Source organism: Cydia splendana, chromosome 10 (assembly GCF_910591565.1).
Source record: "Cydia splendana chromosome 10, ilCydSple1.2, whole genome shotgun sequence".
Classification (NCBI taxonomy): Eukaryota; Metazoa; Arthropoda; class Insecta; order Lepidoptera; family Tortricidae; genus Cydia; species Cydia splendana.
Window position 1 is genome coordinate 12,428,401 of NC_085969.1, and position 18,386 is coordinate 12,446,786.

Consider the following 18,386-nt stretch of genomic DNA (forward strand, 5'->3'; position numbering starts at 1 on the left):
GAAGCCCCGATTAAATTTTTAAAAGTAATTTACGTCACCAGATGCGTCATTAAAGTGTAATGTATACTGTAAATGTGGTTTTAACACAGGGTCATAAAGTCGCTAAGTCTCATAAACTCTTAATACGATAAAGCGGAGATTCTGCGATCGTATGTCATTGGCAATGTAATCCCGTGCCATTCCGTGCAGCGCATACATTGCAGGCTTCATTAGATTTCATTAATTTCAGCACGTTCTAACCGCTCAATAAACAGCAAACATGACAACAAGTCTTGAAAACGCAATGTTTTGTATTATACTCTCCTGCATGCATTGTTTACGTTTGCGTATGGGCGTGTGTGGTTGATGAGTGCCCTGGAACATGTAATTTTACAACATTAGCAGTTTATAAAACCGAGTAGCAAGCAACTGAAAGTGTAGCCTGTCTTCAAGTGCTGTTGGGAGCATGCTAGAACTGTGCCTGTTATTGTGCGTTTTGGCGTCAGCCACCGGCTTGGGTCTACGTAAGTGTTAATTAAATTTGACGTTTGCTGTTCTATTACCCTTCCCCTTGAAGTAGTCTGAAGGACTTTATAAAATGTAACTACACTCAAGAGCAACGAGAATATGTCACTTTGAATATTTTTATTACTTTTTGTTGTGCTTTCTTAATAAATATATGCCTAATTACCCTGTTTTTGTATCGTTAAATGAATATATAGAAATAGTTTATTCGTGGCAAAAAATATACATACAGATAGTTATAAATTACAATTTTTATTATTAATACATACTTAGATCATAATGTCAACATGTATCGTAAATATTTCAATGTAATAGAATATAACTACTCGATCGTGTAATTATGGGTATCAAGCTAAGGTTATTTTCAATGATTGTTGTTTGCCTTAGTTATCCTCAAGTTTATAGGTATATAATCAAATTGCATTAATTTATCGGTTATTTGTGACCCGCATTATGACCGGGTGGCCTTTATTTATGTCAACTGTTTGATTTCCAAGGATTTATATATAATGGATAAAAAAAAACATAGAATAAATTTTAAAACTGGAAAAAATACTGTCTTGGGTAAGCGCGCTGGAGTATCGATTCAGAGGCCGTGAGTTCAAGACTCACCCAAGGCAGAATTTTTATCCACTTTTAAAATTTATTCTAAGCATAATAGCATCGTTCGCAGCCGTTCCTGCATGTTAAAATTAAATTTAAAAAAAACATGCAGTAACAAAAGTATTGTTTTCTAAACAATACGAGCGCCCAGGAGCCACAAACAATTTATACATGGAATATTGTTAAAAACAACCCAGCTCGCTTTTGATAGACGTGAAAACAATTTGAGTATGGCCACCGTATTTTTTATTATTTATAACGACGTTCTAGGTATATCGTTTTTTTTTTTTATATATTTCAGCCGAGTACATACAGTCTTGTTCAAGGAATGACCCTAATTTGAACGCGTGCGCTCTAAAATCGGCGAGGGAATCTCTCCACCAATTCTCCATGGGCGACCCGAACAGAGGTCTAGACCCGCTGGACCCGCTTTTCGTGCCTGTGATGACAGTCTATGTTCCCAATGAAAACGGCCTGAAACTTGTCTTCAGCGACAATTCCTTTAGCGGGCTTTCAGTACTGCGACTTGATGATTTGAAGTGAGTATTTAAATCGTTATGGTGAGAGCCGCTCGAACTGCTATTTTGACATTTTTTTCAAACAGACATTGTTTCTTCTGAATCGAGCGTTATTTTGTAAACACAGAAGATACTCTGTTAAGATTAAACATAATAACCAATATTTCATCCAACTTTCAAGGTCCATTTTACATTTGTGCCATCTGAAGCTTTATTTAAGAGTGATTTTCAAGAAAGTGGCATCGACAGGTTAAAGATAATGAAAAAATTTTATTTGTATTTTTTTTTTTACTTTTAAGATTGAAAAATATGTTTTACCACATCAAGAACCCCAAATTTACAAAAGGGAACGGAAAATGAAGAAGTTATTTTCAAGACATACAATAACCTATACATTGAACACAGGTTAAAGTTAAGCAGGTTACAGTGAAAAATACATTCATTTTTATTTTTTCCCTTGAACGGATAATAATACGAATGTCTCACTTTTAGCATAGATAAATAAACCTTCATACAATATTAATATGATATTATTACATTAGGCCCCATACCAAATTCGTAAAATAATCGAGACAAGTTAAAGTTAATATTCCGTTACAAAACCCCAGATTTCTGCCTTTAACCATTTGTCTCTACGAAACTACGACACTTGGGTCATAATGGTACCCTACGGTGGTTAGCTTGATACTTACCTAATATGTTGCCATAGTTATGATAAAATAATAAATAAAAATAAAAAAGCCTTTATTTCTAGTCATTTGGAGAGAAATGTAAGAAGGTTCATCGATTACATAATCTTATCTAGTTTTTTAGTATTACATTGCATTGTTTCTTATGTCAAAGTTATAATTAAGTACAAGGTGTATGTCAAGAAAAGCTTACATTTTATTTAGGTATTTACACTGATATAGTTAGTCGGACCAGAACCCCTCATCGGGTGAAGGCCTCCTCCAAGGACTTCCAGGTTTCCCTATTTAATGCAGTATGTTTCCAATTTATACCGGCTATTTTCTTAATGTCATCCGCCCAGCGGCTATTTGGTTTGCCTTTACGGCGTTTTCCTGTGGGCCCCTTCCAGGTAGTAGCTGTTAAGGTCCATCGAGAGTCTGAAAGTCTGGCAACGTGTCCAGCCCATCTCCATTTTTGAGTTTTGGTATGCTTTAAAGCGTCTATTAATTTTGTTATTGCTCTTATATTTATGTGCGGTATTTTTTGCACTCTTCTAATGTTTGTTAGGCTTCTTTCCATTGCTCTTTGACATGTAATTATTTTTGATTTTATTTTTGTAGTAAGCACCCAGGTTGGACTAGCATACGTCAATTAAGGCAAAATGCACATATCCATAACTTGTTTTTTTACTTTCATGTCCATATTACTTTTTAAAATTTCTTTTAGGCTCCAGAACTTATTCCAAGCAATTTTTATTCTACGGTCAACTTCCTGTTCATGCCGTTCACTGTTGAAAGATATCTGTTTGCCTAGGTAAGTAAAACTGTCGACGTACTCCAGAGGTGTGTTGTCGACTGTTATAGCCTTTTGTATGCTGTTGGTCATAAGCTTGGTTTTTAGGAAGTTCATTTTTAAACCTACTTTGGCACTAGCTTCGTGTAAAGTCTGTATCATGTGTTCCAGTTGGACTCCTTTTTCTGAAAATAATATTAAATCGTCGGCGAATCTCAGGTGGTTTAGATAATTACCATTTATATTTATCCCTAACTTTTTCCAATTAATGCTGCTTAATACGGTCTCAAGTACGGCTAGAAATAACTTTGGAGACAGCGGGTCGCCTTGCCTAACACCTCTCTTTATTGGTATGTATTGCCCAAGTTTGTCTAATTGAACTTTACTAGTGCTATTTTCATAAATATGTTTTATTATTTTTATATATGCTGGTTCTATATTGCACTGACTCAGAGCTTTCCATATAGATGTATGTGATATTGTGTCGAATGCTTTTGCATAGTCTATAAATGCTGTATATAAAGGTTGACGGTGTTCCTGATATTTTTCAATAAGCTGTTCCAGAGTGTGGATGTGATCCATAGTTGAGTAACCGCTCCTAAATCCGGCTTGTTCGCAAGGTTGATGTTTGTCAATTTTTTCACTTATTCGGGATAATATGATTGATGAGAATAGTTTATATATGCAAGACATCAGACTGATGGGCCTATAGTTTCCTATGTCCTTTGGGTCTCCTTTTTTGTATAGCAGAATTATATTTGACTGTGCCCATTCTTTAGGTGTAATTCCAGTTTTTAAAATAAGGTTAAATAGGTGTGCCAATGGTGTAGCTATCAAAGAAGCGGCAGTCTTTAGCATTTCATTAGTGATATTATCGGGCCCTGGACTTTTGCCAGTCTTTAAGTTTTTGATGTGGTTCAGTATAGCTATTTCGTCTATTACTGGGACTTCACTGGTACTTATGTTTAGTAAGTCTATTTGTGGTGTTTCTGGGTCTTGACAGCTGTATAAATTTTTATAGTAGGTTGTAGCTATTTCCAGTATTTGATCTCGAGATTGTGCAGTTTTTTCTGATCTTTGTAGTTCTGGTATCCAATTTTTATGTGTTCTAAGTTCTTTATAGGCTTTTTTCAAACTACCAGCTGCATGAAGGTGGCTTTCTATTTTTAACTCTCTGTGTTTTTTATAATCTTCTTTTATGCTTTTACTGACTTTTTTGTAGATATAACTTAGCTCAGATCTTGTCTCCTTTGTTCTGGGTTTTATGCTCTGTAGTTCAGTTCTCTTTATTATTAGTTGCCTTGTAGCTTCTGATAGTATACTTTTGGGATTAGTGTTGGTATTTTTCTGAGAGTGCCTTATAGAGGTTTGGATACAGCTGATCAGTTTGTCGTGGAATATTTGTGTTGAATCCTCTTGTGTTAGGGTCATCAGCGGTCCTCTCTGTTCTTCAAGGCAGGTTAAGTAGTCTTGTATTTCAGTTTCAGTCTGTAAGCTATTTTCAATTTTTTTTCTATAGTTGTGTCTGCTTTTTTTTGGCTGATTAAGTATCCATGTTGCTCTTACAAATCGGTGGTCAGATGAAAACTTAACACTGTTGAGTATTTCAATATTGTTTATATTTTTCTTATGGTTTGTTAGGATAAAATCAACTTCATTTTTTATGGAGCTATCAGGTGAGATCCATGTCCATCTACGATTCTGATTTTTCATGAAATATGTGTTCATAATATTTAATTTTTTTTCATAGCAATAGTCTATTAGTAGTTCGCCTCGTTGGTTCCGTGAGCCGTAGCCATGCTTTCCCATAATCAGGTATTCCTCTGGTCTAGGCTGTCCAATTTTGGCATTGAAATCACCCATAATGATCACTTGCTTGTCTGCCTGATCATATGCTTTGTTGACAGTTTCGTAGAAAATCTTTATTTGTTCATCGGAGGCATTTTCAGTTGGGGCATAGACCTGAATAATAGAAAGTTTGAGATTGTTAATCAACATTCTTAATAGAGCTACTCTTTCTGATAGTCCCTGAAAGCTTACTATGTTGCCTTTCAAATATTTCTTTAATATAAATAGTTATGATAGTTATGATCTAAATATTTTTTTCTGTGTATGAGTCAGATGCAATACCGCGCATGTACAGGTTGGTACAGGTTAACAGTGAAAATATCCTTGGACAAACTTCATGCTTGAATATTGTTGTAAAAAAAATATATATAAGGCCTGTGCAAAGTACCTTTTAAAAGGTATTGTTTATGTTATTATATAGCACGATATTTTATTTACATAAATTGGTGCTTATAAAATCTAAAGAACTAAAACTGGAAGAGCGATGCTTTTGGACAAGACAGGTTACAGTGAAAAGTGCTACTCTTTATTTTTTAAATATAAGTATTAAATTTAAATAAAAATAATGACTTGGCCTCAATAAACATTGTTTTAGTTTATCTAGATACATTTTCGTTTCATATGAAAAAGAGCAAATAAACATACATTCAATTCAAAAACTCGATGACAGGTTAATGCCACTATTTTGAGAATCACTCTTAACCTTAACGCACGAATACATAAACAACAACACAGGGATGTTATTCCGAACTCTGATCAAACACGGACGAGTCGAAAGCCCAGGCGTACCAGTATACTTAAACCTATCTAAAAAGCAATCTCCTTTTTTTATTTGTTTACTTAATTAAATATAATTATCTATAATTAAAGACACGAAAATTTAGTTTTAATCTTAATACCTAGGTGGTAATTTAAAATAGTGTCCCTAAATTTGAATACATTTTTCATACAATACATTCTGCGGACACTTTGTTTCTACCATTCGGAACGAAAGTGCTTGTAAAGTAAATTGTAACCTATATTCTTACCAACGAGTTTGACACTGACATATTCGCTAGCGACTGCGTAAACTAACTCACAATACATCTCCCTCGTCCTGACTTTGCATTGGTGCAAGCGAGATACACTGCGTTTGAATTGACGCAGTCTCTGGCGTTTAATGCCGTAGGGGTACTCATTATTTACTAAATCTAAAAAGTATGTTTTTGTTATAACCCCAAATGTGTTATTTGCCTTGTGTATAGTTATTTCGAAGTTATGTTATATTTTTTTGCCTGATACAGCTAGTCGCGTTTGTTCGCACAACAATAGAAATATACAATCGGTACTAAGCAAGCACAATCCGCCTCATTAATGGGTAGGCAGTTCTAATTGGCTGCTATTTAACTGATCACCAGATTTAGTAAAATTTAATACCAAAAAAATCTATTTTACCACCCTAAAATAATAAATGATCACCAAAACTATAACACCATTTTAATGTGTAATGATTACCAATTTTATTACATTTTACTATCCTATTAAAGGAAATGACACCAAACTAATCATTATTAACCCAAAAATAGTAAATGATTACCAAATTTCAAACCCCATTTTAATGTGAGATGATAACCAAATTTTTACATCTTGCTATCCTATTAAAGAAAATTACACCAAAATAATCATTGTAAACCCAAAAATAGTAAATGACCACCAAAATTAGAACTCCATTTTAGTGTACAATTATAACCAAATTTTTAAATCGAGCTATCCTATTAAAGCACATGACTCCAAAATAATCATTGTAAACCCAAAAATAGTAAATGATCACCAAAATTGTAACCACATTTTAATTGAAAATGCGCAAATATTTAATATATCGTTATCCTAGTAAATTAATAAATCCACTTCGTCACCTTTTTATAGTAGCATTTTATTTCTGTAACAGTCGCAATTTAAACCTAACCTAACCCACTTTACTAGTAGCATTTCTTTTCTGCAAGGGTCGCAGTTCAAACCTAACCTAACCCACTTTTCTAGTAGCATTTCTTTTCTGCAAGGGTCGCAGTTCAAACCTAACCTAACCCACTTTTCTAGTAGCATTTCTTTTCTGTAAGGGTCACAGTTCAAACCTAACCTAACCCACTTTTCTAGTAGCATGTTTTTTCTGCATGGGTCGCAGTTCAAACCTAACCTAACCCACTTTTCTAGTAGCATTTCTTTTCTGTAAGGGTCGCAGTTCAAACCTAACCTAACCCACTTTTCTGATAGCAGTTTGGTTCTGTAAGAGTGGCAGTTCAAACCTAACTTAACCCACTTTTCTAATAGCATTTCGTTTCTGTAAGGGTCGCAGTTCAAACCTAACCTAACCCACTTTTCTAGTAGCACTTCGTTTCTGTAAGGGTCGCAGTTCAAACCTAACCTAACCCACTTTTCTAGTAGCACTTCGTTTCTGTAAGGGTCGCAGTTCAAACCTAACCCACTTTTCTAGTAGCATTTAGTTTCTATAAGGGTCGCAGTTCCAACCTAATATTCCCCACTTTCTAGTAGGATTTCGTTTCTGTAAGGGTCGCAGTTCAAACCTAACCCACTTTTCTAGTAACATTTTGTTTCTGTATGGGTCGCAGTTCAAACCTAACCTAACCCACTTTTCTAGTAGCATTTCGTTTCTGTATGGGTCGCAGTTGAAACCTAACCTAACCCACTTTTCTAGTAGCATTTCGGTTCTGTGAGGATCGTAGATCTAACCTAACCTAACCCACTTTTATAGTAGCATTTCGTTTCTGTAAAGGTCGCAGTTCAAACCTAACCTAACCCATTTTTCTAGTACCTTTTCGTTTCTGTAAGGGTCGCAGTGCTAACCTAACCTAACCCATTTAACTGATAGCAGTTCAAACTGATAGCAGTCTAACCTACTTTTTTAGTAGCATAACGAAATGCTACTAAAAAAGTAGGTTAGGTTAAGTAGGTATGCGGTGCGGGGTACGGGGGGTTGAGCGGGAGGGGCTAATTTTGGCATCAGTTTACTTTATTTGGTAAATAAAGTCTACTATGTGATTCATGAGACGTGAGCAGGACTAATCCTGCACACTCAGTAACTGATAATTGATCGATCACCGTCGTATTTAGGAGAAACAACCACACTTTTTCCTATTTTTTAACTTTTTGGTGAGGGCAAATTTAATTCTCAACAATCATGGTCACCCTACAGGACCTAATTAATAAACATAAAACCTCTTTAACCGTAATGGTATTTTGATTACGAAGAAAATAAACTGTCAAACTTGAGTGAGTTACGAGTTTTCAAAAGTAACCAGACTGTGATGACAGTAATGACATTGAATTTGACACAGAATATCGGTAGTTTAGTATTCTAATTTTAGGGTGACATGCATCGTAAAAAAATTAATAACTTGTTTTTTCAACACGACTAGAAAATTAACGTTTACCTCACTAATAGTAATAAGAAACAGTTGCTTATAATTAACGATATGCGCAGTGTTAGTCCTGCTCACGTCTCCTGAATCACCCTGTATAGTATATATAGTCTACTATGTATGTGTATATGTATGTATGTATGTATGTGTGTGTATGTATGTGTGTATGTATGTGTATAGTAGTGTAGTCTTTATTTGGTAAGTGGTGAGTGGTACTGTCATTTTTTGGTAATCATAGTGGTTTATTTAGGTGAAAATATCGCATTAATTTGGTGTTCAAGATTTGGTGATCATTAATGATTTTTGGTGATCATTCAATATATTTGGTATTTGAATACAATTTGAAGTGCAGTCGTAATTAAAACGGTGGTACTTTTGTATTTTTAGGCCTTATTTTTTTGGTGTTCAGTAATTTTTTTTGATAAACATGATTTTTTTATTTAGGGTACCAAAGTATTTTTTGGTGGTCATTATATTTGTAGCCGTTCTAATTTACAGAATTAGTATGTACTGAGCAACGTGACAGTTAATATTGCGCTGTTCAGCGTTACAAAAGGTTTACTCTTCATGGAACTGAAATCATGTAATTTTAAATTCTGTTAATGTGTCTCTTTCTATCAAATACAAATAGCAAAATGGCAGAAAGCGACGACGTATTAATGATATGAAATCAACGCTTCAGCAGGAGAGTATTTTATGATATTTTACACATTATCAGTCACTTGATTAAATTAAATAAAATATAACCAAATTACATTATTTTTCCATTTGGAAAAATAATGTAAATTGGTTATGCAAATGCTTAATGCTATGCCAGTTTCAAAAAGCTCGGAACCGTATATATTTTTTTTTGCTTAAAAATGTACCTATCTACAAGCCCATGACACCGCAAATATGAAACGAAAGTATTTTACCAATATTTGTTCAGCTCAAAGTAGAGTAGACTGTGCAAACATGGAAGGAAGTAATTCAATTAACATTTTCCAGCAACCGCTATGATTACCGTAACGAGTAAAGACTGCAAAATCATGGCTACAACGCTTGAAAAAGACTTACGTTGCAACTTCTGAAAGAAATGTTTATTTAAGAGGGGGCGTAAAACCAGGAAATTAGAAGGGAACAAAAGATATAGCGCTCCGCGTGAAATTTGCAACGGGACATAATATGGCCAACGTGCGGGTTTTTACCATTTATCTCAATTACTCTGAAAATATATTTCTGTTTAACAGTTTGCTCGTCAGGTCCCTCAGCTATATCACGGCTATTTTATACTAAAATAATACAGTTATTGTAGGTATGCAGGGTAACGATATACAGCTAAAAATTAAAGAAAATTAGACATGTTTTCCTGATTTTATGCTATCGAGCCAACTTTAAACTTCTAAGTTTTTTTGTATATACGTCTTACTAATCTATTTTCCGTGTGAATGTTTTCATGGCATCCGCTCATGTTTAAAATGTTTAAAAAACTATATAAAAACAACATTTTTCTTTAGCTCCCTCTTAACGGTGCAGTGAAATGCGTAAAAGAAAAATGAGAGATTTTTTGAGTTTTGTTTTGATGTTTTCCTCCAACCTCATTATTTTGAGGTTGAGGTTAAGGTATGATTTTGTATTTATTAATACAAAATTTATTTTCACCATACAGGCTGCAATAGTGTGATTAAGCAATCTGAAATTAAAATATCCTTGAAAATTTAACAGATAATATATGCACATTCAAAAAGACTCACGTACATACAAAAAAATTGTAAACATTTTTTATACAACTCACGGGAAGAGATTGATTTCGCAATCATGCTATTTATACGGGTGTGTTTGTAAGTAACATGAGTTGCGTGACGTTGAAGCCGATTTACATGAAAAAGGTGTCAACTGTCAATCGACTCGTCTTAATGACGCGGGTTATATAGGTAATATAGGCTTTGCAACCAACCAACGTTGAAAAGGAAGGTTTTTGTTACGAAAAGCATAGTTTGGTTAGTTTAAACGATTTGCTTATTAAAGCAACTTCCCTTTTCATCCCATGAATTTATTCCTTTCATGACGCTGACGCTACGCTCTATAATGAACTATGTGCCTAACGACGTCACGACTCACGGACAATTAGCTCTGGCTCTTTTAATTACGAATATTATGAAAACGCCTTCGTAAAGGTCGTTTAAATAATTAAGCACAAAGCCTTGATTCAATGAACGGTGGCCTAAAGGGTTAATGGGATGAAAAATGATTCGGAACAGTGTGATAAGTTTGAGGTTATTGACAAAGCATTGGGTATAATGTAAGTAATTAGGCTTAGAACTTCTGCTTCCTCGCGTTATCCCGGCATTTTGCCACGGCTCAATAATAATGGAAGCCTGGGGTCCGCTTGACAACTAATCCCATGATTTGACGTACCTAGGCAGTAGGCACTAGTTTTTAGGAAAGCGACTGTCATCTGACCTTCCAACCCAGAGGGGAAACTAGGCCTGGGATTAGTCCGGTTTCCTCACGATGTTTTCCTTCACCGAAAAGCGACTAGCAAATATCAAATGATATTTCGTACATAAGTTCCGAAAAACTCCGGTACGAGCCGGGGTTTAAACCCGCGACCTCCGGATTGAAAGTCGCACGCTCTTACCCATTGACGTATAATATCTAAGGACTGGCCTTACGGGCACTAAAAATGGTCCTAGTTCAGCGGTGTCACTCACGAATTCCAGCCAATCGTGCAGTCTAACGCAACTAGTTGCGACCAATAGCGCGCGTGATGCGAACTCATCAACCAATCGCGTTGTAGCGGTGTCACACCGCTGTACTGGCCCCTGTCCTGCCTCATTATTATTGCCCGTAAGGCCAGTCCCTAGATATCTATGTCAATGCTCTTACCGCTAGGCGCTTCCTTTTTCTTTTATTAGGCTTAGAACTAAAGCTTAGAAATAAATTAAAAGTGAAGACCTCGTAGCTCGTTCTCGGTAGATCAGTTGGCAGAGCGATGGGCTAGTGATCCAGATTTGCAAGTGCGAGCCTCCCCTGAGATAGTGAATTTTTTCACCTTAAATTTATTTCTAAGCTTTATGGCCTCATTTACAGACGTTTCTGCTTAATACAAAATTAATTTGGGCTTAGAACTGATAAAATGGGTCTAGAATCACCATTTATGGCGAGTTATGCCAATTAGTGCGGTTAAGGATTCGGTTTCCTATCGAGATACCTCTTTGTATTCGCGTAACCACTAGTGACAATAAGTGCTACTTAATGACACTCTGAATCACGTTCTAATAAGAATAGATTTGACAAAGTCATACTTGTATAATAAGTTTTATTAATATTTGAAACAATATAAAATAAATAATGTTAGGTACATTATTTCATAGGTACAGTGAATCAATTAGCAACACATTGACCTAGCCTATGTCTTCCTTCAATAACTGGCAATAACGCGAGCATACGGAACAAGTATGTAAATCAACTAAACCTCTATTTCACCTATTTAATATAACATGACAATTTACCGTAGGGATGTAGGTACTGACATGGATTCTAGACAATTTGACATTTGTCCATATAAAACTAATGATCTGCTTTTTTTTTCTTTTTTTTACGGATCGCTCATAATTATGGTAGCAACTACCCCCAAAACCTTGTGACTGTATCGAGTCATAACAATTGCCATTCTTACGTCATTTTTTTATTAAATAAACACCTAGATATTTTTTGAAATAAACATATATTTTATGTGAAACATTACATTTATTACTCATTTCACTTCGTCCGCATATATAGTAGATTGTTAACCAAGGGTTGAAAGGCACCCATTTCTGTCGAGGTAGTTTGGCGCTCGAACGCAGTGAGAGCGCCAATAGTCCGAGACAGAAACGGTGCCTTTCACCCGAGTTAAACACTCTACTTTTCATATCGAATGCGAGGAAACCAAACAAGACAAGGCAATTTCGCAAAATCAGTAATTGAAGTACATAACAAACCTACGGCCATGATTTTTTCCTTAGGACTTACTTGCAATCGGAGACTTTACATGCGTGAAGATTAATCACCCCTAACGAAAATCATTTAGATTGCAATATTTACGAAAACACACATTTTTTTACAAACTACAACAATTTTAAAATAATTTGTTCATTATAGTATGAAAATCAGCGGGATTGCCTCGTACTTTTTTAATTTTATACTTTTTCGTTCTAAAAGCCGCAACAGACTACCGGACCGCACCGCGACCATGGTGCGCCGCACCACGTCATAATATAATAAAAGTATTTTTAATATTAAATAACAATTTAATTAATAATATAAGAAACTTTTATCTTGTATTTTATTTTATTTTAATGAATATAGTTCTAAATAACTTTAAAAACCAATTTAATATCGTACAAACGTTTAACTGTGGCTGTATAAGATTCTGCCTTTGCTCATTTACGCAAGCGTAAGGTTTAAAAAAATATTTTTGGTGTATTCCTTTTGGTTCCCGCTTTATGAAATCGAGTAAATAGAATTCAACGAAAGAAATCAAGAATAATTTGTTTTTAACAAATTACTTACATCATTTTTTATAAAAAAAGGATAAACGTGGGATTTGTAAAATTAAAGAATTACCAATTGTTCCAGACGAGGAAATAAAGACACTATTTTTCCATTTTGTTTCCACCCAGTTGTTCATGGGACGGGGACGCAGAGGAGTACACCACTTTTCTGCGCTAGAGCATAAACGTATCACTTTCTGCGCACCTTTTAGAACAACAACGACCCACTTTCAGAGCATGAGATATGAAAAAGTTATAAATGTTATTATACTTCGAATATATTATAAAATTAATTCAATTCATTTCTATTTAAAAAAAGTAACATCATTTACACAATTCAAGGTTTACGCTAAAATCCGGTTTAAATGCAGAATGTAAATTTGCAAAGTATGAATCTCTTATTTTATGCCTAGGCATATGTGATATGTATAGTTAAGTATGTGTGATTGTTTTGACTTTTAAACAGGTTTTCGGTTTGTTTGAATTATGTATTTAAAAAAAAAATTGGGCGCAATTTCCATATTAGTTGTTAACCATCCATATAAAACAAGTTTTATAATTATAAATTTAACGTTATATGTGTCTGTCTGTGGAATCGTAGCTCCCCAACAGACGAAACGATTTGATTTTATATCGATATTATTTTATAAAATTAATCATCACCTATTATGGATGGATGCGATATGTCTCACGTTTTCATTTGCAGGTTCGATCTCAACAAGAAAATGATAATGGCCGATGCTTTGGTAAATTTGGACGTCACGAGCAAATACGATCTCAGCGGGAAACTACTGGTAATTCCTATCAAGTCCTCTGGCGATTCCTCTATTAAGCTCAGTAAGTATACTTATTTAGAAACATCTTTGGCATTTTCATTTGCCGAAGGGCACACAGAATAATTAGCAATGGAAAATAATTAAACAAACGATACGTCACATATTTTGATACAAGGCTATAGAATAAAAAAATAAAAATATTGGCATAGGCGATCCATGGCCCCAAGTACCAGCTGTAAAGCATGTATAATTATATTTTTGCAGTTTGCTGTACAGGACGCCAGATGATCAATGGTTCCGTTAAATATTCGCTTCTCCTTCGTGATTGGAGTTTCGTCTCTTAGCTAAAATCTCTGGTTCGATGTAGTCACGTAAAACATTATACATATATATATGGAAATTAACGCGCGACCTAAGGTGGCAGTCATTCGTCCCCTAAATAGTCTAATTTTCATCTTAAGTAGGATGCACTGCACTACTGACATATGAGCAGAAACGCAATAAAATGAATATCTTTTTCAGAAAACGCAAATCTTCACATTCGCTTCTGGTACGAGCACGTCGATGGAGACGATGGAAAAATTCATTGGAAAATAACAAAGCACGATATTAAATACGAAGTGGAAAAGGCTAGTTTTCGTCTAGAAAACTTACTGAATGATAAGAATATTGGTAATGATTTTTTTTATCATAATATGATTATAATGATTCTTAGCCATTATCATAATTATCCTAACTACACGCGGCAATGCGTCCGCAACTGTCTAAAAACAGTTGCCATTGTCGTTTGTCGTACTGCATTGCGTCTGTCAAAATGAATGAGTTGCGGTCGCGGATTATCGCGTGGTCGCGTCAGTTAGGACAATGTAAGCACCATAGTATATGAACTGAAGACAGTAAACTCTCTGAACATAAATGGTCCGCCATGAATGCTGCACGTATTAGACGTGAGCAAAATGGCGTGATGGGAACTCTCATCTCTTGTATTCATGGTGACTCGCCTCTCGCCACTGTAACTTACTGCCACCGCTTTTTTAGAATATTTAATATAATTCTACTTTGATTTAAAGCTATGTTCATACGCATTTTCGCGCGATAGCCACTCATTTCAATCATTAAATAGTTATTTGTTTTACAAGGGGGCAAAATTGTTGTTTAACCTCTCGTGCTAATATTGATACCCGACTAAGCGAAAGATTCCAAAATTGAACCACGAGCGTAGCGAGTGGTTCGAGAAGTGGAATCTTGAGCGTTGCGAGAGTTTCAAGGCACGAGGGTTAAACAAATTTTGCCACCGAGTGAAACACAAAATTTTTCATCACACCAACGCAAGGAAAATACCAACTGTAAAACATCTAACAAAATGAAATCAAATCAAAAGTAAGCCTTTCCGAGCTGGTGTGGTGCAAAGTACCTACTTAACTCTTCAGGGAGCATACATAATTTTTGAGTTGTTGGAAATATAACTTTCTGTCAATTAACTTAATTTCAAATAGGTATATTATGCAGACAATTTCGCTTTGGGAGTTTGCCACGCGAAAGGTTTATTTGCAAGTCCGACATATTAATGTACGTTTCCCACCGACCGGCTGGAGTCGAGCCGCGGCAGAGCGCATTTTTAATGTGCTTATACATTATGTATGGCAGAAGCGATAGAGTCCATCCGGAGCCGTCCGCGTCCGCCAGGAGCCGACCAGCTTGCGGCCGTCCAAATGTGAAATGCGCTCCTACTCCGCCCGGTCAGTGGGAATCGTACTTAATTTTTTTTTGTAGAGAGTCTAACGCGAAGTAAATTTGTTTAAGTACCTTTATTTCCGACATTTCGACGCAAGTTACTCTGGCGTTGCTCGCGGACAACTGATGTATCAGCAAAATGTCAAAACAGACTATATTTGTGTAACAATCCGACGAAAACTCTATGAAAAAGTTAGGGGTAGACATCAAAAACTCAAACCAGCCAATCAAATTCCAAAAAAAAATTATTTTATATTACCTACATAATATATGATATTATTTATGTAACGTCGTCTGGTAAGTACCTAACCCTTAGCCCAAGCCGTGTTGAACTTACCTGTGGTCGTAGGACTAAAATTGTTCAATATTTATTTATTTGTTTTTAAGTTCAACAGTCCGCCAATGACATGCTATTCTTTATAAATTGTTCCAAATGGTCACCTTGCCGTTAAACATCTCGAATTCGTTCACTGCACTGCGGTCAAAGAGTCAATAAACCTCAATAGAAAATACAAGCAAAACGTGAAATTAATCATAACAATATTACAAAAGTTACTTGGTCCCATCATGTGATAAATAGCCAAAAAATCGGTTTTCGGTAAAAAAAAAAGGGCTCCGAGATTTATGATTCATAGTCGCCTCGGGAACATTTGAAACCCGATAACAGTAAAATTGGACGATTTATGAACAAAGTGGGCGAATTGATGAACAAAACAACAAGCTAGCATGTGAGTTTAGTTAATTGGCGATAGATATTGCAAGGGATTAAGCGTGCAAATAATAAGGACTGGCAAGAATAGGGAATGCACCAGCCTCCTATAGGATATACATAATAGGGGACGCGTAACAATGAGAAGGATTCTCTTTACAAAGGGTGTTGATTTTTTATCCTTTTAGCTTTGCTTCACATCTAAAAACCATATCCATATCTATTTAACTGTCATACGAGTCCGAGTGTCATGTGAGTCGAGTGTGTACTATCTCTACTCTAATTTGTAAGATAGAGTCTGGCTAGCCAAAAATTGTTGACAGATATTTCGTTGTTGTATCACCAATTGTGTATGATTTAAAAAATAATCTAAAAGTCAGTTGTCAATTTATGTCATTCATTCAAATTGTTTGCGGTTTATAAGGGGTTTATTTTACATAATATTAATAATGTGTATACTGAGTGAGATCCGCAAACTATAATTTAAGCTCGTAAATAATAACGACAATGTGCGAAGTCGACGTGTAGCGTTGTATAACGAAAAACTGCAATGTTTATAAGTCCTAAACAAATGTAAACAAATTAGGAGGTTGGGGCTCTATAAATATTTTGATACTTAGCATTTAGCATATTTGGTATAGAACTTATGTAATATTTTTGGTGATGGATTAATATTACGGTATTATCGAGCTAGGTCTTATTTACACTATATTTCATTTTTCGCCTTGTTACAATGGTATATGGTGAGAAAGTGTAAACATATGTGTTTATCGTTGACTGTACTTTACATAGTGGTAGAAATTATGTGAGCTGACTTTGAGTGCACGTCTACGTATATTTAACTTATATCCTTAGGGTACTTAGGTACCTTAGGTGTGCACAGAAAATCAAAAATATTTTCTAGTATCATAACTATAATTCCTACTACACAAAGTGTGACCAGCCGATTTTTTTTTTAATTTCCCGCCAAACATTTGTGTAATATTTCAGTAGCCAGACTCTACCATATCTATCCCCAGATGTCGTTAAACGGAGAATAAGGGGTGAACATGTACAGCAGACACATCTCCCAGTGCTAACTATTACCTACAACGACAAGAAATTCAACTATAGTTTCGGTAATTTAATACCGGGCACTCATTCAGTACAACTAAAAATATAGAAGCAATCTTAGGACTACGGTGGTTTTCAAAGTTAAGCATATTGTCTATATTATTTTCATGTCTCTGGTTTCAACGATTAGTGTTGACTGGCGGCGGTGCAAACAAAGCATGGTGGTTTTATTCAGCAGGCATCAACTGTTGTGTACATCAAACATTGCGTTTTCATACAAGAATTTATTTGCGAAAACAACATAATTGAATACACACTCTGTTAAAACATTCTTCTAACAGCTATTCTTTGTACCTATAATTTAGTAAGTTGTTTACAGTGAGGTTGTATTTGTAAACATGCTTTAGAATATTCATTTACATGTCTACTAATTAAGTAGGTATGTAGGTATGGTAGGTGTGTGATTATGTTGAGTCACAAAAATTTAATTCCGACTCAAGCGTTTTTCAGTTGTAGAAAATTTAACGAATTCGATACAATGCCTGAAGTTTTTTAAATAAAATACTAACAATAGCATAATAAGTCACGATTGTAAACATTTACCTTAATATTAAGTAAGAGTTGAGTGCGGCGCGCCAACAAACTGGTTACTCCAGTTTGGCGCATTTATTGTATATATGTAAGGTTGTAATTGTTTATATGAATAAATGAATTAATTAAAAAAAAAATATTTAGTCGCTGATGACCGACTTAAAGGTAGGTTACCCTTTTATTGTCTTTTTGGCGCTTTGTTTATTAATAATAATCCTCTTACATTTTACAGGTGACCAAGTGAACCGGTTCCTAAACGAAATGTGGCGAGAGATAGTGGCAGACGTGGGCCCGTCCATCTGTCAGTCTCTGAGCACGGCCGTAGTCCAAAACCTGGACCAACTTCTCGCTCAAGTTCCCTACGACGACCTTTTGCCAGAATAAAATTAATAGTTAGAGTCTGGCCAGGAATTCGTGTCTGTAAAAAGGGTGGAAAATTAAAAAAAATAAAACTAGGCGTGGAAGTTTAATGGCCAGCCTCCTTATTTAAAAACCTCTGTTAAATTGTATTTCTTTCTAACGTTTCTAACAAACAGAAGTGTCAAAATGACGGATAGGGACAGTCGATTAACAACAGTTTGTTAAATTTGACAGACGTTTATGAATAACGGCATTAGACTTAGTTCGTTTTTTTAGCATTAGAAAAACAACCTTGA

General features: G+C 35.2%; 1 protein-coding gene across 1 annotated transcript; it reads left to right on the top strand.

The window, feature by feature from the left end:
* The first annotated feature begins 345 nt into the window (after positions 1–345).
* LOC134794341 (circadian clock-controlled protein daywake-like) lies at positions 346–18,122 on the top strand. Its single transcript, XM_063766132.1, has 5 exons — positions 346–503; positions 1,409–1,646; positions 13,574–13,704; positions 14,166–14,315; positions 17,963–18,122. Exons 1-5 carry the CDS (start codon positions 446–448, stop codon positions 18,112–18,114), a joined length of 729 nt encoding a protein of 242 aa, XP_063622202.1. The 5' UTR covers positions 346–445; the 3' UTR covers positions 18,115–18,122.
* The last annotated feature ends 264 nt before the right edge of the window (positions 18,123–18,386 follow it).

Bases quoted from the DNA above. Each gene is read 5' to 3' on its own strand.
- LOC134794341 (XM_063766132.1), top strand. From the start codon at position 446: ATGCTAGAACTGTGCCTGTTATTGTGCGTTTTGGCGTCAGCCACCGGC. The intron at 13,705-14,165 runs GTAAGTATACTT...TATCTTTTTCAG, and splicing joins CGATTCCTCTATTAAGCTCA to AAAACGCAAATCTTCACATT. The intron at 14,316-17,962 runs GTAATGATTTTT...TACATTTTACAG, and splicing joins ACTGAATGATAAGAATATTG to GTGACCAAGTGAACCGGTTC.